Source organism: Grammomys surdaster, unplaced genomic scaffold, assembly GCF_004785775.1.
Source record: "Grammomys surdaster isolate TR1022 unplaced genomic scaffold, NIH_TR_1.0 345, whole genome shotgun sequence".
NCBI lineage: Eukaryota > Metazoa > Chordata > Mammalia > Rodentia > Muridae > Grammomys > Grammomys surdaster.
The window spans coordinates 1,696,686-1,722,218 of record NW_021604764.1 but is presented as its reverse complement, the minus strand read 5'-3'; the positions used below and the strand labels follow the sequence as shown (position 1 = coordinate 1,722,218).

General features: G+C 40.6%; 1 protein-coding gene across 1 annotated transcript in view; it reads right to left on the bottom strand.

Moving 5' to 3' along the window:
• Ppp1r9a (protein phosphatase 1 regulatory subunit 9A) overlaps positions 1-25,533 on the bottom strand; it is a 257,278-nt gene that overhangs the window by 17,495 nt on the left and 214,250 nt on the right. The window contains exons 11-12 of the mRNA XM_028779161.1: positions 25,292-25,463; positions 9,543-9,700 (exon numbers count right to left, since the gene is read on the bottom strand). Coding sequence (XP_028634994.1) covers positions 9,543-9,700; positions 25,292-25,463 — 330 coding nt within the window. The remainder of the gene's footprint in view (positions 1-9,542; positions 9,701-25,291; positions 25,464-25,533) is intronic.

Below are 25,533 nucleotides of genomic sequence, written 5' to 3'. Positions count from 1 at the left end.
TTTTGAAGAGCTAGTTGGAGCACAACTGTCTGGCCTATTATAACACCAAAGATGCCCAAGCCTTCCGCTGACCGAGTCAAACCTCCTTGAATGAGGCTGGTACTTTACAGGGTGGCAGCCATGGGGAGCAGGACATGAAACATTTGTCAACCAGAAGGAAGACTTTGAGAATGGGGTTCATTGTGATCTATCTACCAGTGACAAGGGAGATCGAATTGCAGCAAGGAGTGTTGGGCATGTGCATACTTCCTTCTTATAATTGCTACTGTTAGCCTTTAACTTTTTCTTCTATTCTTTTCTTTTTTATGTCTATGGACTCTGATGTGGCATGTATAGAAAACAGACATCCTAAGATAATGTTCGTTTATGATTTTTGTTTACTTCAGGATACATTTCTAGTCAGACACCAGTAACATAGTTCCTATATAGAAGTTCAGCTCCAAAGCTCTTAATGTAGCACAGGACACAGATACTCCAAGGTGTCCTAGCTATGAGGTTTTCATATTGATATTTAATGGTTCTCAGGAGATTAAAATAATTTTCTGAAATGTACATGATAAAATATAAGAGTTGGATATATGCCTGTGTCAAAAATCCACTTCTGGCTTCAAATGCTTATTATGAATATTTGTATCATTATTTCAGTAACTGAGTTAAACAGCCATAGGTGTGATACATACCCATTAAAAAAAATAGATGCCTTCCAAGGTGATTTTGCTAATGGATACTTTCTAAAAAGCAGCTTTTCAATTTTCTTGTAATAGAAACCAAAGAAACAAATGAGATGAATTCTTCCATATCAATCCTAAAGAACTCTTAAGGGCTAGGACAGTACAAAATGAAAAGGAGCTTGTTTAATTATTTTCTGAATTAGGGGTAGCTGGAAGATGTTTAATGAGTGGTGAGGTGAAGAGCTGAGACAATATTCACGAAGACTCTGTAACCTGTTAGTGATGTAGTATTTGGACATCATAGGACTAAGAGTCCAATGCTGCCCATCACAGAGCTTGCTACTAGGCAACGTCACATCTTTATCTCACACATTTGCCAAAGATGTTTCAAGGAACACTGAAATGATAAAGCAAGATTAAAGAATAGTGTCCCTTATCGTCTAAATTAATTTTTAATATATATCAGAATTTTTGGTCTGCATAAAAATCAACACAGGTTTGGTTGAGCTAAGGAAAAATGATTATTATATTTTCACATATTTATTTATCTAGTGTTATGTAAGACGTCCATTAGGTTTTAAGAACTGCCCCATATGACCTTTGTGACCAGACGCTCAGGCACTTAGACCAAGCACTTCAGCTTTAGACTTCAGCAACTGGCCTCAAACTAATGCATGCTCTCCTGTCACCTGAGTCCTAAAGTCCTTCCTGGATGCCATCTGTTTGATAAGACACTTGACTGTCCCTTCTTACATAATGGGAATGTCCGGATCTACTTCCCTGACTTGGCTTCTCTCTTGAACTCAGGACCTCCTGTATTTCAATAGAAATGAATCACATTTCCCATACAATGTATCCGACTTCTGTACTTCTGTTTGTGATAAAACACATGAAGCCTTGAGCTCTGTGACTGGCTGTGGCTTACTATCTTCTTGGTACTGTCTAAGCATCACGAGTGTCAAGGCTCTTGTAAAAATCTGCCCAGCACTGCCCACCCTTCTCCTTCACAAACATCCTCCTTACACTGTCTTCTTACTCAGTTTCCCCATGCCCACAGTCCTTTTCTTTTTATTCTCTTCCCAGAATAGTCTGTGGTTTCCTAGTGTTAGGATGAAGTACCTGAAATAGTTAAGTCATAGAGTCACAGACCGATAAAACCGATAGGCTTTTACACCCAGTATCACTATTCACTAGTGTTGAAGAAACCAACATTTCCAGTCACTGAGACAACTCATTCCTTTGAATCTCTGTGTGTCTGTTTACACCAGCACTCTATCTTCTGCATTTTCTTGCCCACCCTTTCTTCTTTCTAATGTTCTTGGGTGGTCACTTTAGTTGCACTTCCTATGTGAAGTTATCAAACAGAGCAGCACGTGTCTTCTTCATTCTCAGCAGTGACACATTATTTATACCTACACTCAAGAGGTCTAGTGTAGTATATGAATGAGAAGGAACTAGTGAAAGACTTTGGAGAGTTGGGCTCTATGTACAATGATACTAACGCCATGAAAGTTTCTGAGAATGCTGCATGTCAGGTAGTGTGCTAAAGGTCACACAGAAACTTCAAATAGTAACTCCTAACACTGAGCTGAAAACTGCTAGTGAGTGCTTAATTTACTTTAGGTAACCTTGACTGAGCAAAGTGTAGAGATCAAATCTCAGTAAACGGCTGCTCTTGTAGGGGAGAAAGGAAGCATTTTCACCCCTCTTATGGCCACAGAACTCTGTTTTACAGTCCTCTGGAAAGACAATGTTTTTTGATTTTGGGTTTCTTTGTTTGTTTTTTTGTTTTTTGCCTTCTGCTAACTTAACTGGCATTCAGCTACAGGTAAGTTACGGAGGCAGCACCTAGAGAGTTCCTCCTAGCTCTGTCTCTCAGATATGAGAGGAAATGATGACACACAATGGAGGTACTGACATGCAGAGAACTCCCAATTCCAGTAAGGCAGCCAGAGGGCGAGGCTTAGGGCTGCAATAAAGCATTGTGTCAGGTTAACACCTCTGTAAGTGACTCGACAGATTAAGAGTAATGGTGCATGACTGAAAATCTAGACAATTAGTCAGCAGTGACTGCACTTGTCTCCAGAGTTCAGAAGGCAGTGGCAAGCAGGCTGAAACACACTTCTAGCCAACAAGCATGAAGACATATCCTCCATATTGGCCAGAGAGTTGAGTCCACACTTTATACTTAATGTGGGGTAGATTCTCAGCTCCCTCTCAAGCATTATGCTCTGCCATGACAGCTTGAAGGAATGCTTATGTGGCTGGAAAAGTGTGACTGCATCCTAATAACACTTCCCTTGCAAAACAGGAGACTGTTGGGTTTGGCTGGCCCATCTGGAGGACTGCATTGCTTGTCTTGAGAGTCAAACTTAGTACTGCATCAATAAGTTTGCTGAGCATCAATTATTTGCCACGCACTTTCTGAGAAACCAAGAAGACAAAGAGGAGTAAGAGAGGTGAGAAAATGCTGCCTTGCCGCTAACTACTTAACGACTAAGCCAGTCACTGTCCACAAAGGCAGAGGCAGGAGTAACAGTGAAAACCACTGTGCAATGTGGGGTGGGCGATCCAAAGCCAAATGAAAGGAGATGGGGTTTATGCTGGGTACAGTGTTCGCTAACCAAGAGAGTCTGAACATGAGATTAACTTTGTACCTGGAAGCATCATAAAGCCCTTTTTAGTTCCCTTATTGAGAAGAGAGAGAGAGAGAGAGAGAGAGAGAGAGAGAGAGAGAGAGAGAGAGAGAGAGAGAGAGAGACCATATGCTGAGGGTGTCAGAGGTAACCTTATCTGAATTTTTAAGTCCAGCTCAGATGAGTGGATCTGTCTCATACGACACAGAATGCCAGGAGTTATAGAATCTTACACTCTGGAGATTTATTTCAATGAAAGAACATCCCATTAATGGTTTGTGGGATCAGCATTCTCATCAAAAGGGAGCATAGGATTCCATTAATGTCTGAGTAACACTTAGGTCTGTTTAGGGAACTGGGTGAGAAACCCTGAGGCATGGGAGGAAGCTTTAGAGGAATGGGCAGTTCACCAACACGCTAATGGCACACTCCGTGAACACAGCCAGTTAATTTGGTTCTAATTCTATGCTCACTGAGTAACTTTCTGATTTATGAACCCACTACCCAGGAGAGAATGGAATGACTGAAGGCTAGTAGTTACTCTGACAGCTGATCCTCCCAGAACAAGCCAGAAAATTACTGTTTTAGTATAGAATGTTTTCAGAGTTTTTGGCAGCATGATCCAGCACACTGAGCTTGATTAGATGTGTGACTATTATTGACATTGCGGATCTTGAAAACTTATGACCAGGACCTCAGTTCCTCAGAGCACTGATAGCCAGTGGATGAGATATCTCTGTGTGACATCTTCCAAGGTCCGGAACTGAGGTTAGAATGCCAAGAAAGCAAAGTGTTTTCCTACATGTCTGTGGGGTGACAAAGGTGAAGAGAGGAGAAATCTACCACCAAACAAGCCTCGAGTAGGGTAGGAAGAGAACAAACCGAGGGTACTCAGTGGGCTCATCTGTAGGAGTTTGGAAGATAATGTTGAGAGTAAATCAGTAAGCAGTACTTCTCCATAGCATCTGCATCAATTTTTGCCTCTAGATTTGTGCCCCGAGTCTCTTGCCCTGATGTTCCTGGAATACACTGTTATCTGGAAACATGAGATGAAATAAACCTTTTCCTCCCTTTTGGTCATCATATTTGATTCCAACTTCAGAAGCCCTGATCCAGACAATATGTTCCAGGAGGCGTCCCATTTGTCTGCTTATAAGTTAGTACTATATAAAAAGTCAGAACAACCTGCCTAAGACAGTCTCAGTCTGGTTTATGCAATAAAAAAGGGGGAGATATGGAGAGCTTTTGGGGCTGCCTGGCGGGAATCTGACATTGGCCAAGGACAAGGAAATGAGCTGCTTGGAAGGAATCTGACACAGGCCAAGGACAAGGAAATGGACTGCAGGCAGGAATCTGACATTAGGCTAGAACAAAGAAGTGGGCTTCAGGCATGAAATGACTTTGGGCTAGGACAGGGAAGTAGGCTGGGATAGTTTGGTCATCCTGATAAGTCCTTAGAAATAGTGATCACGGGAATGACTCTTTTTTGTCCTGTTTGTCCTTTGACTACCTGGGTTTATTGTCTTGCTTGTTCCTTGACTATTTGCATCTATTCTATTGCTAGTTCCTCAACCTAGAACTGACCTTAATACTTGCATGTAATTTAAACGGTATAAAAGCAAAAAGGGAGGAGGGATGGGATAGGGGATTAATAGGGGGGGATGGAGAAAGGGGATAATATCTGAAATGTAAATAAATAAAATATTGAATAAAAATAATAATAGTTAAAAAAAAAAAGGTCAGTGAGCTGCTCTGCTTGGTTACCCAGCAGCCTGGTTTTAGCTCAGGAGAACTGAGGAAGGGAAAGCCCAAGATCTTGGTCTCAGAGAAGAAATGCCCTGTCCTCCTCCTTTGGTTCTGGTTAATTTCAAAAGAGACACAGACAAGGCAGCGCCGTGGAGATGGAGATGTCCACATTCTCCTGCTCTGTTTCTGCTAAGGGCCCACAAAGCATCTGCTTATTACTCTTCTGCTAACTTCAAAGCAGTCATCAATTAGAAGTAAAAGGCAGAAGGAATCCAAATAAACTGCCTTTGAAAGTCTCCATGAGTTTTCCTGGGTAGGGGATCTCTCTCTGATCATTATGTCTTTAGATATCAAGTTGTGGGGCTCAAAGGTAGAACACTCATCTAGCATGTATGGGGCTCTGATTCTAATCTCTCATTGCAAATAGCCAAACAAAACAATGCAAGTAACAACCTTTCCCTATAAAACAGATGCTATGTCTCATAGACTCACACAGTGGGACTCCAAGCATCAGCAGCTCCAAAGAACGAGTTTCTGCTTTGGCCTTCTCCCAATAACTACCTGCGCAAGCTTAGATGGTAGAGAACTTCCTGGAAGCCTAGTTCTGTAGTAGTATTGTAACCACGCTTTGATTAATGAAAAATTTTGAAAACCTTTAAATTGTTTTGGAAGTAAACTAGTATCACAGTCAAGCCGTTCACTGAACTGACAATTATGTCTGATTGTTTTAGTGGGTCTGACAGAGTCTTTTGCCTCTACTGGTGTTCTGTGTTAAGCACTGTGTTTGACTTAATGGGCAGCTTCAGAAGAGCTATGTGCAGGACTTGACCTTTGAAAAGTGAGTCTAGCAGCTGACAAGGGGATGTAAGGAAACCCAGGAGAGTGCATCAGGAGAAATCTAGTGCTGGCCACGGTCCCAAAGCAGTGGACTGTGGGGTCAGCTGGGGTTCTGTGTTTAATGCCTGTGGAACTTTATAATGTGCAGTGATGTGCAGTGAGTGGTACCCACTGTGCATGTGTGTGCTGCATGCGTGTGCTGGATGTGTGTTGTACATTTCAGGGCTGCTGCTACCTGAAGAGCCTCTCCATCTAGTCTCAGGAGCTGGCAATTTGGGCGATTAATTTAAAGTGTTATCTCTCTGATCATTAGTGGAGCTGTTCTCCTTTTCAGATTATATAGAAACCAATGGAAACCTTCTCTTTGAGAAACTGTGACTTGATTTCCTCCATCTGTTTTTTACTTTTGAAAAAGGACCCCGTTATTTGGAGTTATTTGGATACTAAGAGACCATCCGTTAACTATGTACGTTCAGTGCTCTTTGACAGTTAAAATCCAGAATATTGCTTTCGTAGGCACAGTCTATTGGTAGGAGCCAACAGAGCAGCCTGCTGCTCCTCCTCCTTCCCCACAGCATTAGGAATGAGGTCCTCTTATATTCCTCCTGCTACCACTTCCTGACTCTGCTGTCTGTCCAGGGTCACTTTGTCTGACACTTACATTTGCAAGCCAAAACTGTCTACACCTCTAAATAATCTGCCATCTTCCCTCTCTGTAAATATGACTAGGTAGCTCTTGTAATCTTTTTTGGCCTGTCTATGTCTTGTCCCAGTCACGACTGTGTCGTTTACTTGACTTCCTGCTGTATGGAGATCACACAGATCCACTGGAAATCATTTATCCAGGAGTTAAATCCACAGCAGAGTTGCCATGGTTACTCCTTTTACCCGTGTGTATGTGTTTATGTGTACGTGTATGGATGTGGAGACCAGAAACGGAAGTCGGGTGTCTTTTTTCAGCTGCTTTCCATCTTCTTTATTAAGACAGCATGGATCATTGAACCTGGAGCTCAATGATTGGGCTGGATAGGCTGGACAGTGAGCTCCAGGGATGTGCCTGTATCCACTCAACCTCCCTAACACCAGCACCGTGATGAAAGATGCATAACCCCCTGCTGAGCTTTTCCTTGGGTGCCAGGGATCAAAACTTGGGTACACATGCTTCGACCACCGACCCACCTCTCCAGTCTCTACTACAAATACATTTCTTAATATATATTGTATATATCATGTATAATTTTGTATATAATTCTTAATAGACAGATATAGGGTTTCATTTAGATAGTTACATATATACAGACCTGTTATTTAAATATATATGAATATATTCGTAGATAGGTACTAATAAAATATTATTTGTAAAACAAAGTTTCAGAGTCACGTGATTAGTAAGAGTATATTTTTCTAAAATGGAAGTATATAAACATATATATGTGTGGGTAGCCTGGCCTTGTATTTTGACGCTAATTCTCCTTTCCTGGGAAGGGCTGCAGAGGAGGAGTGAGTCAGTACACAGTTGAATTGTAGTGAACCTTCTGCCCACCTTAATTTGTAAAATAGAGGCTAGAGCCAGTGATTGAGCAGTAGAAGGGGAGGTGGAGAAATAAAGGTTTGTGGGAAGAGAGAGAGAAAGATGACAATGGGGGAGGAAGACGATGGGAGAGGACTACGAAGACGCAGGAGGTGGAAGGACAAGCACATGGCTTGGAAAACCCACAAGTTATAAGGGACCTCATAGCTGAAGAATAGAGTAGTGTAGTGCTGAATCTGGCCAATCTAGGCGTGCAGCTTATATTCATAATTATTGAGTTGTGTTTTCTTTAACTGGTGATATTTAGGTAGGAAATGTACTGCAACATATATATATATATGTATATGTATGTATATATATGTATATGTGTATATATATTTAATATATATACATATGTTATATATAATATTTATATATTATTTATATATAAATAATATGTAAATAATTTCTGCTCTGTATGTATGTATAAATTACATTGTTTACACAAAAAATAACATGACCAATACTACATTGTTACCTTAAAGGAACACATCATATGTAAAGGGGAAATTTTATGCTTTATACTTCTCTGCACTTCAATTTACCTAAATACACGTTTATGACTTTTACATACTAAAATAAATGATTAAAAGGGACATACAGGTGGTCTAGAGGCGGCTCAGTAGTTAAGAGTACTACCTACTCTTGTAGAGGACTTGGGTTCAATTCCCAGCACCCACATGGTTGGTTTATAACTATCCATAGCTCCAGTCCAGTGGATGTGAAGTTCTCATGCAGGCAAAATGTCCAGGCACATAAGAGAAAAGTCAAGTCTATTAACACTACTTTGAAGTTCTAGCTTAATTAGAAGCGTGAGTTCTGGCTCATGACTCCCTGCTCTGCATTTCCCTTGACTGTACCGTCCTGTTGCATTGCACTGCTGAGCACTGTAATGATTATTATGTTCACTGTCGAAATCAGTACTAGGAAAACTTAAATAAAAATCTACTGACTGCTAATTTCTACCATCACAAAGTCTTCGCATTTCCCCTCATGTAGCTGTCAGTGTTCATGGAAACTCCAGGTGATAGCGTACACAACTTTTAGACAGTTTCCAGAACATTCCCGTAATAGTCAATTTGGGGAAGGATAAAAGGATAAAAATATCAAACTGACAGGCAAAAGTAAAAACAAATGAACAAACAGCATGGAGGTGGGAATTCTCTTACCCACTAAGACAGGAGCAAAGCTGTGCTATAAGGATGTATGCCTATGCGAAGAAACTAGTTCTCCACTGTACACATTGCGGTATCAGTGATGCCACACCAAACGTAAGGGAAAACCAAAACAAAACCCACATACCTTTCTCTTGTAACGTTTTCTCAGTGGCTTGGTGGAGGCAAGGAGAGTCTTCTGTATCATGATCAGATGTTGAAGGCGAGGAGGGTGAAGTGTCTCCCGAGACAGAGGAGAAAGGGTCCCTTTCTGGCTGCTGTGACCCTCCTGGAGACTCAGTCGTGTGGTGAGATGAGAAGACCCTAGGGCTCGTCACAGGGGTGAGGAGTGCGACACCACACTCTGATTCTGGTGAAGGAACTCTCCAACCCTTGGGCAGAAGTGATTTGGTAACATGTGTGGTTATTGAGTGTCTGAGGGCTGTTGGTATAAGAGGTTATAGAGCAGCTTCTGCCTGAGCATCAGGGCTGTGCAGCATTTACTCTGAAACGGCCCAGCCTTGTCCTGGGAAAGGAATGTTTCTTTGTCGGCTTATCACTGAGAATGCACAGTTCATAAATACTCACCAAATAAACAGTGCAGCTAACACAGGCGCCTAAGGCATGTAGAAACAATTACTGAGATGTTCGTTATTTTCTACTGGATTAGAACAACAGCTGAATATCTAAGGCATCACTATGAAATACGGCGATGTGGGTAACACTTTTGTCTACCTTACTGAATGGAGAAAGAAATTTAAATGACATCCATATAGCAAATTGAATATAAATTTAGGAGACAAAGACATAAACTGTTCCACTTCCTTCCAAGTAAGGCGCAGATCAGTAAAATAACTATCACATTCAATAAATACACTGGCGGACAATGATACTCTCCAAGAGTCTGACAGCCACTGAGAGTGCTCACCTTCCGCTCCAGGCTGTCCTCCCCATCAGTTGAGCTGACACTGTCATAAAGCCGTGTCCTTGTGGGCCTCTGGCGCCTGTTCTTCACAGAGAGCTGGGCCCGAGTTTTCAATGCTTTTGAATCCAGGCGCTCTGTCTCTGGGACTGCTTCATTCAAGTCTGGGAAGAGTATTGAAAAATAATTTGTGAGAGAAAATGGTAGAGAGGACGGGCGGGGACCACAGACACTGAAACCCAGCCACTGGTTATCAGTGACAAGGAGGACAAATGCCAATTTTTCCAGTGTGTCTAACACTCCATAGGTGACACTCAGGGAGAATAAAGCCTTTCTGCAACACACTATACAAAGCATAGGTTTGATCTGGCATATGGATACACATGTTGGGGCATTTGATGAGCACAGTTACAAGAGACCTAGAAACTCTGTGGATTAAGTCCGGTCGCCAAAGTCAAGTGTGGGTAACAGAAGGTGACCATAAGCACAGAAATTCACTAATAGGCTGAGGCACTCTGGTCTTTATTGTCTGAATATCTAATTTATTTCCCTTTGAACTCTGTAAAAAAAATAAACTAGAAGAGAATTTATTTAATCCCAGCAAATTTAAGTTAAACCTGTTTCCTTAGAACAAGATCTGGTTACACAAACCGACCGACAGCTGGATCACCCCGGTGTGTAACTTTGTGTGGAGAAGGAGAAGGATTTCATCTTCTAGCATTAGGTTCCAAGCTACACTCCAAGCCGTTTGTTAATGCCTCTCTTTCATTTCTTTCTCTGAATACTTTCTCTTTTCACTGAAAACTACAGTACTTTTCCACAGAAAAATGTTTACATCTTAACATAAAAGGACTTCAAGGGAAGGGCTCAATGTTTATGAGCAACTATTGGTCTTATAGAGCACCCAAGTTCAATTTCTAGCACAGACATGGCAGCTCACAATCATCACCTGTGACTCCAGGTCCAGGGACTCCAGTGCCCTCCTTTTACCTCTGCAGACATCAGACATACATGTGCACATACATATATGCAGGCAAAACATACACATAAATTTTTATTTAAAAAAATCTAAAAATAAAATAGAGAAAGAGAAAAGACAAAGAGAGAAGGAAGGAGGGAAGAAACGAAGTAATATGAACTAGCAGATAAAAACCATAGTAACAGCAGTTGGGCATGGCAGAATGGGGCTGCTACCCCAGCACTCCGGAGGCTAAGGTATGAACACCACTCTGGATTCAAAGCCAGCAAGTGTGAGTCTCCACAAGAAAACTCAAACCCAACAGATACCCAACAGTGAAAATGCTACCCAGAGCCTTCCTGTGGTCCTCTGTACTTTAACAAGGTTCTTACGATTTGGAATATTGTTGGGCACACATGGGGGGGAAAGGAAGTTTAGCTACAAATATTCCCACTGAGGTTGTAGTATATGAGCACTGATTGAAATAAAGTCTTTATTTGGAGGGGAACTACTCTTTATATAGATATACCTGATCACTTACTGTAAATAAAATCATTTAATGATTAATCCCATCTCTTTTCAGGATGGCAGTCATTAAACAAAGTCACTTTCAAGATATTTAGTGACCCTGGATTTATATTATTAAAAATAAGCCAATAACTCAGCTATGGGCAACTAATATACACTTGTACTAATGGAAAGGAGTGTCTGGCTACCATCATTAGTTAGTACAGGTTATTTTTATAGCATTATTTTAAAGCTGTGCCCTAAACATATTATAAAACACATACACAGAAGGACCTCGGGTGGCTTCTCTCTTACGTATAACACTGAGTGCTTGGCATATAGTTCTAACAAATAAAATTCAGTGTACTTTAGTCCAGGAGACACACCACTGAATGACAATATCTACAGAAGGTTGGACTTTTCATTTCCTATACCAAGTGAAGAATGAACCCTCAGAGAAGTCAGACCACTCAAGCAAATATAAAGAATAACTAAATGCTTTCTAATTAGGAGTCTCTACTTTTACATGCCAATAGAGAAAAAAAAAGTCACCTTCGTCACTTTCATTTCCTTCCTCCGATAAAATCTATATTTGCAGCTGCCCATTAAGAGTTCATTAGTTGTGATAATTGGGAGAAAGTCAACCTTACAATCTCTGTTTACACATAAAAAAATGCAGAACACCACGCAGATGAAAGCAATAATATATCTGCCTCAAAGTTGGATTGCATGCTCTGTAATGCAGAGCACTGTCACACACGCCATCTCGTTTGTGCCTCATTACACACCCACGAGACAACAAGCAAGCAGGTTGTTTCCTCTCCTGAAGCTCAGGAAATTAGAGTAGCTTGTCCTCCTCTACACAGTTAGTGGATGAACTGCTTTGATTATTCTATGTTCTGTCTCCCGGGCTACTAGCTATCCATCCCAATTTAGTTAGTGTTGAAAAGTTAATACTGCAAGATTTTAATACCACAGAGATGTGTTTTAAAAGTTCCACCATCATGGATGCCGGGAGTGGTCTAGGAAATTCAGATCTCCAGCCTCTACTCTGTAGGTTTACTACATTGTAAAAAAGGGAAGACTTGTTGAAAGCTATAGACAGATTCCTTTACAGATGGTTTTATGGTTTGATAACAACTCTGGTTAGTACATGACAAGAGATACTCAAAGAAGAGGTGCATATCCCACTTGTATAAATATGGTTCCATTGGCAATAGAATCTTTGCTTTTAAACACAGTGTAGTGTCTCAGCTACAGGACTGCAGAATCTACCCCATTGCTTGTAGTGAGCAAATGAAATGAAGGGAACAGAATGAGGAGACTGGAGAAGGACTTATTAGCAGGTATAAAACTGCGGAGACAAATACGTACTACGGGTCCTGTTACTATGGAGTAGCCCTGTTACTATGGAGTAGCTTGCCTGGTGACGCTGACGGTGTCTGGACCATCTGTTTCAGCATCCCCTCATCATAAACAGCAACTGTGCATAAAAAAGATGCACTGAGCTTGTCTAAAAGGCAATGCTTTAAATCCATTACCCAAGTGGCCAACAGCACATTGCTCAAACAAAATGCACAACTTCTGAGAGCCTGAATCAAGTGTCAGAGACACTTTATTGCAGACATTATGGATCACAAACCAGTAATTTATTTTCCATCCTGAAAAGTGATGGTTTTTAAAAGAACCAGAAGAGTGGAGCAGTGCTGAGAACTGTCACCCTGATAGCACTTACACAAGGGGGAAGCTAGAAGGAACACTGTCTACAGGAAGATGAGCAGTGACAGGCAGGAAGAATCCATGGACGTAAGAGACGCAGGCTGCTGGGTAGCCAGACATCTGCATTGCTCTCCATTATATGCTAGCTTCTTCCACTAGGCAACTTAAGAATCACAACTCCGAAGAAACTTGGGATTCTGGTCAACTTTATTCCTCATAAATGAAGACTGAGGCTCAAAGGTGGCCTCTCACTTCGGCACCAACTTGCACTATACAGTTACTCTGTGAAACAGCCTAGAGAGAACTCAGGTGTAGAGGCTATGCTCTTTCTACAAGGTCACCCTTCTGTCTGGAAGTGAACTTTATGAGCAATCTTGTGCCTCGTATAAGCACTTTTTCTATTTTACCTTATGCTCTATGAAGAAACATATGCCAAGAGTGTATAATGCTGCAAACTCACAGAAGAGTGGTCTATCAGGGAGAAGAAAACTCTACAGGATTTTATTGGGCTTTGCATATATCCCAAGAATAAAATTCTTACCCTAAAAAATTAGCTGTCATTTTGGGTGATGGCAGTATGGCAGGGGAAGTCCACCTGGCTGTTTCTAAGTTAAGTGCTGTGAGATAGGAAGGCTTAGGTGGCCATGTGCGTCACTTCTTTCTAAGAGATATCCTCATCACTATGGCAACGCTGTCCCCTCAGCCCTAGGCCTTAGCCCTCCCTCCCCCTTTCTCTCTTCTTTCTGATTCTTGTTTTGCTGTTCAGAAGACAGAGGAAAATTGCTTTTCTCTCTTCTGTCTTCTGATTTATTCTTTCCTTCCAGAGCCCCCATCTGTGAAGCAGCACACCACAAATGCAAATGCAGGTAGACAAAACCCAAGGTGGAGCGGCCTTGAATAGCCAATAAATATGGAGGGACGCATTCGGAGACTCTCCAGGAGGGAGCTAAGGATGGAACTTTGAGTGGGTGGGACATGGCTGTACCTGCATCTCAAGACTACTTTCAATATTGCTTTAAATTGGTTCTTTTAAAAGAACTTAATGGATTCGGTTATGATTTTAGTAGCTGCTATGAAAACGCTCTATGAAATTAGGACTTTATATGTCATCTCACAGAGACCAGTTCTGCACAGCACTGCTGTGAGTCATTCGGTGTTTTTCACTGCATTGACGTTGTTTTTGACGTAAATGGAATGCTGCTGGGGGATCAGGCCCAGACAGCAGGGAGAGCAGGGATGGAGAGGAATAACAATGTGGTCCACTGTGCATTCTCCTGTGCACTGAACCCCTCAGAATACAGTCCTACCTGGCTTCTGCTCTTGTCAACTGAAATTCTGGGCCTAATGAGGCACTGGATGGCATTTTGAAACTTAAATGGTATCTGCATATTATCCACAGTCACTGCAAGTTCATAAAAGATGGACCCTTGGGGATTTGAAGGCTGACGCATATTGCATTCAGGTGGTAGGTTTAAGCATCTCAGAGAGGCAGTGAGAGTTAGGTGAGCAGACCTTCAGCTCAAATCCAGAATGAGCTGCCATGACATAAAATTGGGCAATTTACCTAACCTCTCAGAGGTCCCAGAGGATCTTCAACAGCAAAATGGGAATGGTAATGACACAATATAATCACTGCATTGTTATGAAGATTGAATGCATTAACAGACCTCAGAGTGCTTAGAAGAGTGACTGGCACATAATAACCACCTCACAACTGTCTTTATTTACTGCCACTGAACAGATTAGTAAGAATAAAGCAAGTTATAGAATAACATGTACTTTCACTTAAAATATTTAGAAACGAGTATCCGACATATTTCCTGATAGTGAAATACGTACAATTACACAGGAAAACTGAAAAGATAGACTTCTTGCTAGACTCTGAGATCGGGAGATGTGAGGCACATAGTACTTTAATACTCACAAATGCTAAGGATTTTGTATGAGACATTTTGTTTTGTGTCATTTTTTGTGCTTAACACATTTGTGTCGTTCAAGAGTAAAAAACACATTTGTTATTTTTTCACTTAGGGCATCCTAATTCCACTCTAGTTTGGTCAGCTCTGCTGTCTCAGGAGGTTGATATAGGAATGTTCCCCCGACTTCTGCCTCTCACACTAAGACACCTCTGGCTCTTCACACGGTGATACTGCCTACCACGCTTATCGCCTCAGTACTGTGTGAGAGGTACTGCATCAACCATCACATCTAGAAATACATATGCTACTGCTCTGATGATAGCACTCGGTTAGGAACCCACTCATAGGCAATGTCTGCCTGGACCCTGGGGACAGGTGGTACTGTCTTTTTGCAACTATTTAAATATAAAGCCAAGTTACATATCCCAAGTCATATTTATAGACTTTTCTGTGAAGCTGATTTCTTAACAGTTCAGAAAAAGATTATTGCTATGTTCCAATATTTTAATTAGGGTAAATTAGTTGTCTAAACTACATACATACATACATACATACATACATACATACATACATGTTTGTGTGTGTGTGTTGCCAACTGATGAAAGAATACATAGGAATTCCTTCTCATGTCTGTACTCACAAATATAATTTCAAACTGTTAGACTCCTGATAACAGTCTTTAATAGAAACCCAAACATAGATGAAATTTTAAGTGCTCATAATTATTTAATTAGCTAAGTTTATCAATAGGAGACATGACTTAAACATTCATTCCTAGTGACTTGTAAGCAAACTTTTCAAAAAATGTAAGATTTTTTTTCTGCTTGGTTGTTTAAAGCTACTTAAGATCATTACAAAAGAAAACAACCAACCAAACAACGAAATACCTCACAAGCAAACAGCCAACATTCTAATGATGCTACAGTTCCCAATCAAGAACTTATTTCCCATAGGTACTGGATATAATTACCATTCAAATTATACAAAATATCTGGCTTAAAGAAGAACTTAGTCATAACTTGTGATCAGTATCACACTGTAACAAGGCCTTGACATTGTATGTACTGAACCAATCGTTGGTATGTTTCAGAACTATACACAGAGGTGAGGTTGCTGGTCCTAATTCTAGATGGCTATTTGTGTTTCAGTTTTTATGTCTGTGAGTACACAGCTGTTAGATTTCCTAAGTGGAAATTTTAGGATGCCCTGCTCCAACCTTGAAAGGTTGAGCAGAACCAAGAACAACCAACACTTGTCTACACACCCCAAGGCATCTTCCTATTCTGAGATCCCCACCACAATCTCCCATCCTGGTCTTGTAGTCCATCTTAACCTTAGCATACCAGGAAGTCTCCTAATGACCAACTCTTCCAAAGGAATCTAATGGCTTTTATAGGGAATCAGACTATATGCCTAAGCAAAAGAAATATTTGGAAGATATCTTCCCGATGACGTTCTCTTAGAAAAGAAATGAACCGTATCTGGGTTAAAATGATCCTTACTTTCAAAAGATCACAGTCAACGTTGTAGCTCTATCAAAGTCAAAGAAAACTGAAAATCCAAAGCAAAATGTTATTACACTTAATACTTTTTTCTAAAGTGAAGAGAGAATTACCAAAATTCCATTTTAACAGAGTCATGTGTCTGCTAAGCCAGCTTTTGATAAGCCCTGATACCAACGTCCATCTTAGCAGAGCTGAGGGCTCTGGAGATGTCCGTGAATTTATGAAAACAGAATAAAAAATGAGAACAAAGGAACGGTACCATTTACAAGTCTACACCTCCCTTTGAAGGCCCCTTCTCTCTGCAATGGCTCACCTGCAAACAGATTCAGACCTCGCATCAACCTAGCTAGATAATGTAGGAGCTTTGTGGTTTAGAGGTAAAGGACTACTTTTTACTTTAATTATTTGCCACAGAGATAGTCAATAAATATCGATTCCTAATTCATTTGCCTTGTTCACTAAAAATTCCCATAGTGATTTACCAGAAATGTTTACTCTTTAATTAGTGAGAATCAGTAGCATTTCAGTCAAATTATTTATTGAGGAGTAAAGAAAATTAAGACCAATTTATTCAGAAAAATGGTAATTATGAAAGTTTATCATATTATTGTATGTCCTTATGCATGACTACAGAAAGCTTGATTCTACTCCAGAATTTGTCCCACCCCACTTTTCAGCTAAGCAATGAGACGGCAATGAACAACTACATCATTGTCTTGCAACTAATGTTCTTATATGAGACATTCTCTTCAAATTTTTGATTTATTTATTTCCTTATTTATTTATGTGGGAAGGGGGCACAGTGAATGTGCCAGAATATGTGAGTGTGTGTGTGGAAATTAGAGGACAACTGTGGGAGTTGGGTCCCTCCTTCCACCATGTGTGTCCCAGAAACCGAAGCGTTGGATGTTATGTGAGACATACTGATAAAGAGGTGTTAAGTATTCCCTTTAATTTTAAAGACTTCCCATTTAATGAATGCTATTTTTAATTATGTCTTTAACCTTCGTTTAAAATTCTGGCCTCCAATGCTGAAAGTGAATGCTTAATGAACTCTCAAACTCTACAGGAAATAAAATAGATGTTACAGTAAAAGTCTGACCTGGTCTCAAACACAGAGGTGTCTGAAGAGTCATGCAATTGCACCTCAATAGAAAGGGGTGAAGAAGTGAAGAAACAGTTCCCATAGGAGTCCAGTGACCCTGGGAACCTACTTATTGACTGAAATATCTGATAATGGAGTTCTCTCTTTTTTTTTTCTATTCAGCTTCTAGTGGTTTTTGTTGTTGTTGTTGTTCTTTAATCAGTTTTACAGTCCAGTTGTTACCCCCCACTCCAGGTCTGCCCTATGACCATTCCTCATTCCATTCCTCCCCCTCCAGTCTCCAAGAAGATGTCCTCACCCCCACCACACCAAACCTCCCCACTCCCTGGGGCCTCAAGTCTCTCAAGGATTAGGTGCATCTTCTCTCACTGAGGCCAGGCCAGGAAGTCCTCTGCTGTATACGTGTCAGGGGCCACAGACCAGCTCATGTATGCTGCCCAGTTGGTGGCTCAGTGTCTGAGAGATCTCATTTGTCACCTTGCACAAAGCTCAAGTCCAAGTGGATCAAGGACCTCAACATAAAACTAGATACACTAAATCTAGTAGAAGAGAAAGTGGAAAAGAGCCTCAAACTTATTGGCACAAGGTTGGGTAGGAGGATTTCCTAAACAGAACTCCAATGGTTCAGGCTCTAAGGTCAGGAATTGATAAATGGGACCTCATGAAACTAAAAAGCGTCTGTACGGCAAAGGACATAGTCAATAGGACGAATTGGCAACCTACAGATTGGGAAAAAATCATTACTAACCCCACATCTGATAGAGGGCTAATATCCAAAATATATAAAGAACTTAAGAAGCTAACCTCCAAATAATCAAACAACCCAGTCAAAAGATGGGGTATAGAACTAAACAGAATTTACAACAGAGGAATCTCCAATGGCTGAGAAGCACTTAAAGAAATGGTCAAAGTGCTTAGTGATCAGGAAAATTCAAATCAAAACAACCCTGAGATTGTACCTTACATCAATCAAATGGCTAAGGTCAAAACCTCAGGTGACAGCACATGTTGGTGAGGATGTGGAGAAAGAGAAACACTCTTCCATTGCTCGTGGGATTGCAAACTGGTACAATCACTCTGGAAATCAATCTGGCAGTTACTAAGAAAAATAGAAATAGATCTACCTGAAGACCCAGCTATACTACTCTTGGGGATATACCCAAAAGAAGCCCTGCCATACCACAGGGGCAACTGTTCCATTATGTTTATAGCAGCCTTATTTATGATAGCCAGAAGTTGGAAACAACCCAGATGTGCCACAATGGAAGACTGGATACAAAAAATGTGGTTCATTTACACAATGGAATACTACTCAACTATTAAGAATGAGGATATCATGAGTTTTGCAGGTGGATGGAACTAGAAAATATCATCCTGAGTGAGGTAACTCAGACTCAAAAGGACATGCATGGTATGTACTCACTACTAAGTGGATATTAGTTTTTAAAAAAGTACAGAATACCCACGATACTATCCACAGAACTCTCTTTCTAACTAAATCTTCAACTCATGTTAAGCCTGAATTGTGTTTGTGTATGTTTGTGTGTGTGTGTGTTTTCTCCTTTCTAGTTTCCAGTTATTTTGCTTGAAAAAGATTCTTTTTTCTGTTTGTTCATTTTGTGCCTACTGCTTCTGGACAGGTTCTTATGTATCCCAAGATAAATTGCTTTAAAAAATTAATCAACTATATCCCTTGCTAAATTCTTATAGTTTATAAACTTCTGAGTTTTTTTTTAATGTATTCAATTAAAACCAAAAATAAGTACAAGTGAAAATGACAATAACTACCATCTGGGTAGGGTTTGGAGGGGAGGAAGGGAGGCGCACTTCATCAAAACAAAGAGTATTCTTCCGTAAAACTCATGAACAGTAAACTTGAAGATCAGTGCACCATGAACTTGGTTCCTTCCCTTTATCTCCTGTTCATTTGTTTACTTTGTTTGCTTCCTCTGGTATTACTTGCTAGAACTGCCTGGCCACCAGTAGAGAGAGGTGATAACACTGTTTTTAATTGAGCAACTTTGAACACATTCTTAATTTTAAAAGGAATTCCTGATTTCAGCATTTGCTATCCATAGGAGGTTTGATAGAAGCTTTTGTTAGCCCATGGTATCAAGTTAAGGAAGTTTCTTCATAGTTCAAATTGGATAATACTTAATATAGATAGATATTATTAACTGCCCATCTTCATCTACTGAAATAATGATATTCATTATTCTTTTAGCTAATCTGTAGAATATGAATTTTTTATGCTAAGCCAACTTTGTGTTCTTTGCACAGGAATAAATCACACTTTGTTATATTTCTGAATTGGCTGGCTAATATTTAATGTGAAATATTTAACCCTTCCCAAATCAACTCAGTTTTCAAGGTGTGAGACCTGAGATCATTTTTGGGCCAACTGATTTCCTCCTGAAATACATCTTTTAGAAAAAATTCAAGGGGTGCATTGGTTAAAAAAAAATGCTCAGATTTGTCTTGTCTGAAATACTTTTTTCCCCTTAATTTGTATTTTATTCATTTTTTCTTTTGAGACAATTTTTTGCTGGTAGCTCAGGCCAGCCTCAAACATGCGGTCCTGCATTTCTGCCTCCTGAGGGCAGGTCCCAAAATTCCTTCTTACTCTTAGAGACACTATTGCTGACAGCTAGCTGACAGGTGGTCAGCTTATTTTCTCTTGATTTTTGAAGTTATGTCCGGATCTCTTCTGATCTCCAGTTCAGATGCTATGAGGTTTTACCACAGTCTTTGTTTTGTTTCTTTGTTTTTGAATTTTATTTTTATTATTCTGCTTAGAAATATTTGTACTTTTAAATCGCCTGCTCTTTGACATAGCAATCCTCTTTTTGGAAACCTATCTACATATTATAGCAAACAAAGGAAAAACACATCTGATAGTTCACTGTGTCATTATTGAGAAATTTTAACTTACTATCATGTTCATTCACTCTAAACTCTGGCTTTCTGAAACAGGGTGCAACCCTTGTTTCCTGACCTAGCTGGTTATAAATAATCTAAGACCAATGCTGACTATAAAACTTTTACATAGCTCTCATCAGCTTGGTACTTGGTTTGAGAAGAAACACTTTGTATTCAAATATATTTCAGTTGGGTAGTAAGATTCCAAGAGAGAAAGAACAAGTGACCATTTGAGATTCTTATACTTACAGGGTACTGTGAAAAACAAACAAACCAAAAGCAAAACAAACAAACAAAACTCCTTGTCATCTCAGGTCCCAGGCCACCAAGACAGGAGGATCACAAGTTTGAGCCCAGTCTAGGTTACACAGTGAGACCCTGTCTCAAAACAAAACAAAAGTGATGAACAACTATAAAAAGTTAAACGGCGTGAAGACTGTTTTTATGAGAGCCAATTCTTTGGCACAGCTGCCGCTGAGTCAACGGTGTGAACCCAGAGGGAGGCTGTGGCAATCCTCACTCTGTCAGCAATGCCGGTCAGCTCCCAGGTTCCTTAGAAACCAGGACTTGTCTTGTTTTGCACTGTTCTTAAGAAGCTGATACAATTATTTGAGTGATGGTTTACAATCGTTTCCCTCCAATAATACCATTGTTGATGCCTGCCAGTCAGAGTACACGTAAGGTATACAATGTATCGGATACACCGCGCTGGGGCTTCTTTTGATTAGGTCTTTATTACGTTTCATTGGTTGATGATATTTCTAGAAACTTCAGGATAATAACACAGTTAGAGACAACTTTTAGCCTCAGAGCTGTACAGGGATTGCTGTAAATGCTCCAGGAAGTGTCTGCTGTCCACACAACCACAGTGGTAGCTAACACTAAGTCCAGCTGGCGTTAGGCACTGTGCCTGATATTTAACTCAGATGATTCATGTAACTCTTATATCAGTGCTGTACATTTTATTCTTTCATAGTTTTTCTACTTTCCTAAGATAAGGTACTTTAAAATTATACTCAACAAATGGAAGTCGGTACTTAAACACAGTAAGGAACAAAAGGGGCACACATAGTTGTGTGTGTCTGTGTGTGAAAGTCAAAGGTCACTGTTGAGTGTCTTTCTGGACTATCCTCTATCCATCACTGTTTGAGACAGAATCTCTCCCAGAACCGAGCTCACTCATTTGCCTGAAATGTGTGAATGATTTCCAAGGACTTGCCTATCTCCACTGGCTCCCAAGTACTGGGGTAACAGATGGATCAGCATGCCCAGAGTTTTACACAGGTGATGGGAATCACAAGTCAGGACCTCATGTTTTGGCAGCATTTATATTAGCCACAGAGCCAGTTCCCCAATGTTGGCTATGAAGCACTTTCTGGAACCCTCCATATTTACACTAGGCAGAAGAGATGATTCAGTGTTTTCTAACTGAGTAGGTAACTGTGAGGAATATCTCGCAGCAATGCCCATCCTTTATAGGGATCTTTGAATTACTTTCCATCCCTAAAGGCAACTTTGTTCCTGTTAAACCTCAAACCTGGCACAACGTTACAACCAATACGTCATTCTTATTGCACGCATCAATTAGGAAACAAGGCCACTTTGATTTTAGTCAACTGTTCTTTGAATACCCTCTTTACCTTTAATGTGTACATGGCGTCTTCAGTTCTACATATGACTCTCCCTTCCCCATGTTTGATTTCACCCATGTCACAAATTTTATTTCTTGTTTCATATTTGACCAGACCTAACAGTTTCTTTCTACCCAGTTGCCACTTTTCCTTTTATCAGTCTGTGCCACATTCAACTGATGAGGCAACATAGGAGCATAGCCATGGATACCAAAGATGTCATTGATACCACTAATGTTCCAGGGGCTAGGGAGCAAGGGAGAAGACTCATATAGACCAGTGTGACTGAGGTACTGCACAATGTCATTATGGAAATATCACAGTTTCAAAGATGGAAAATATTTGACAAGTATATGGTCTAAAATAGAGGAGATTGGAGATCTGTTAAAACTCTTAATTAAAAAATTATTACATTTGTTTTCTATAGTCATGGAGAGAATAAAGTACTAAAATATATTAAATAGTGTGCTTAATTTTAGACTTTAAACTTTTCAATTAATTAATTTAAAGTTTATTTATTTATTTTAATTAATTAACTACTGTGTCTCTCTGGCTGGCCCAGAACTTGCTATGCAGACTACATTGGCTTGGAACTCATAGATATCTGTTCGTCTCCACTCCTGGCCCCAGGTATTGAAATTAAACAGTGTATCATACACCTGGCCTTTTACCAGCATTTTAATGAAATGTTTGCGTTGGTTTCGTTTTGACACGGAAACATACAAATAGTGTTAAAGGATAATTTAACTATGGTAAATTTTTGCAAGATTTGAAAACTGGGTTCATTCCTCAGAAATGACCCAAGCTTCAATATTGATAGCCCCCAACCTACCCAGGACTTGTCAAGAAGCTCTGACCTAGAACATGAGTCAGTGTGGAGGAATGGATACTTCCAGTCCTTTCCTTCCTGTCTCCTCCCCTCCCCTCTCTCCCATCCTCTCCCCTCTCCTCCTCTCCCCTCCCTTCACCTTATCTCTCTTCCTCCCCTCCCTTGTCTTCTCCTCCCCTCCCTTCCCCTTTTCCCTCACCTCTTCTCTCTTCTTCTCCCCTCCCTTCTCTCCCCTCTCCCCTTCCCCCTCTCTCCCTCTCTTCCCCTTTCCTTCCCTCCCCTCCCCTCCTCCCCCCTTTCTCCTCTCTCACATTTTCACACAGTTGATCACTGACTTACTTCAGGAACTGACTCAAGCCCCAACCAAACATGAGAAACCATTCTCCTAACCCTCCAGAGCTGGGAAGCAAATGAGAAATAGACAGTCATGACAGGCAACATGACAAGTTGCAGCTAATGGATAGACACCACAATGGGGACTGCTATCACACAAGGTGGCAAGGGTCTTCCCATACTGAATGTGCTGTGTTGGGTCTGCAGCTCTCCACCCTAAATCTCTTTGGTGTTCCCTAGCAACAGAAGCAAAAGATCACATTAGAAAAGTGTTTTCCAGAACATTCCATCTAGCTACTCGCCAAATCACGTTGGTTTATATGATCAAGTGAATGACTTTTAAGATTTGTCACTGGCTGTCATGGGCTGCAAAGCTGGAAGAACATGACTTGATATGTACTATAGTCTGTGCTGATGGACTCCACCTCCATCCCAAACAGGGACCGCTTTCAGGAAGAATTAGTAGTCTCCATGTCTCACTGGGAGCCAACAGTGTTGCTAGGGAAACTGATAATTATGTGGCAAAATGGCGGGTGCATATGTAAGATTTTGATCAAATCAGCATGCTAATAGTACATTTGTTGATCTTCTGTAGTCATATAATTTAATAAATGCCATTAATTATATGTTTGACAAGACACTGATTTCCAAACAGAGAAATGAAAACCAGAGCAAGGCTACTAGTTACTGATCATAGCCTGTCTATACGACAGCAAGGCCTTATGTTTATAGTGAACTACAATTAAACTCTAAGCACTCAGAAGGGTTTTAAAAACTCACATGGGCTTGATTTCTGATCCTTCCCTTTAGACTTCAATCATATGCCTTTCCAGGTATAAAAGCCATAGCTGCAACGGCCAACAGCCTTACTTACCCGCCTCCCAGTCACATGGTGCCATGCTACTCTGGTAGGCTGGAGAACAGAGCACTGTTGCCCCCACCATTATATGTCACACAATAAGGCCAATCCAGAGCAGCCGGGGACACTCCTGAGCAAAGCTCTCAGTGGTGTGCCAGTGCAGCACTTCCTTGCCAACTGCCTTGAGGCGTAACTTATAAACTATCCCTCACTTAGGGACAACCCAGCAGAAAGACATATAACTAGTGGATGCATTCAAATCATTAAACATAAGCTTCATTTATAAATAAACATTCTCAAGACTTTGCACTTTCAATGATGAAGACGTTATTTCTAAAGTTAATGCAAGGCTACAAACCACTGCTTATGAGAGAATAATCTCTCTGGAAACATCTATGTGTCTACGTGTGTGCACATGTATGTTGGAGTCAAGAGTTGACCTTATCTGTCATTCCTCAGGAAGAAATAATTTTATTTTTTAAAAGGTCTGTCAGTGAACATGGAGTTTTAATTCAGCTAGGGTGGATGGGCAGAATGTCCCAGAGACCCTCTGATTTCTGCTCCTTCTCCTAGCACTGGGTTTATATATATGCACCTTGTTGTCCATGGCTTTTTACCTCAGTGCTGTGAATCTGAACCGAGATCCTTATGCTGGGCAGAGAACACTTTACCAACTGAGCCATTTCCCCAGCCCCAGAAATATTTTAATAGGAGAGAAAGATCATGAAGGGGGAAAAAAAAGGAACAGCTCAAAATAATATGAGTTTTGCTATAAGTCATGTGACCAAGTAAGTTGTGGACTGGCTGCAATACTGCTCTTGAAGAACATCTTTCCCAGCACCGCCATACAGTCATGTAAAACAAAGAAATGAAAAGTCCTCCGCTATGTGCAATTATGTGCACACATTCTTTCACATTTGTAATGGATAGCTATACTGCTACTAATACAGTGCTCATTTCACACGGGTCTGTCCACACTGAATGAAATGTGAGTGTAGGAGAACAGGTACATGATATAGATGGACCATGGTTGTGTTTGATGCCATATTTCTTCCGTACTTGATTTTAGACAAGATGGCCATGGGAAGTACAGGTAGGCCCCAAGATAAAAAACAGAACTGAAGGGGACATCTTACCTAAGTGAGTCTGGAATGCTAAAAACAGGCAGCCAGTTTTCTGATGCTGGAGCGACATATTTACTCCTCGGGTGGGGACTAGGAGAAATGGACTATTACTTCTGATTCAGTTTAATAAGTGCACTTATTCATGACACTTTAAGATAACGCTTGGGTTTGCCTTTATTTGAAGTTTGTCATTTTACACTGAAGCATTTATGTTTGATTCGAGCTAACATGACAGGCTCTTATCATGAATACTCATGGGTTGGAGCTTTGGAATCTCCAAGTCAGAAGAACTTATGTCCTGCTTACACCATCAGTAACAAGGAAGTTTTAGGTGAGGCTAGACCAACCTTGGCTTAAGCCATCCTGACTGGATGTTTGCTTGACTTCCACATTCTCCATAGTGTCTCCTTTTGAGACTTCCCCGGGAGATGGTCTTCTCTCAAAGATGTTGTTGTTGTTGTTAACCTGGGTCCCATTTTGCTTTAGTAGTCTGAACACCTCAGCCTCCAAATCTCGAATCTAGAAAACAAAACTCCATTCATAAATTGGACTATCCTGCACTCCTCTGGGCAGAACTGCCTCTCCATTA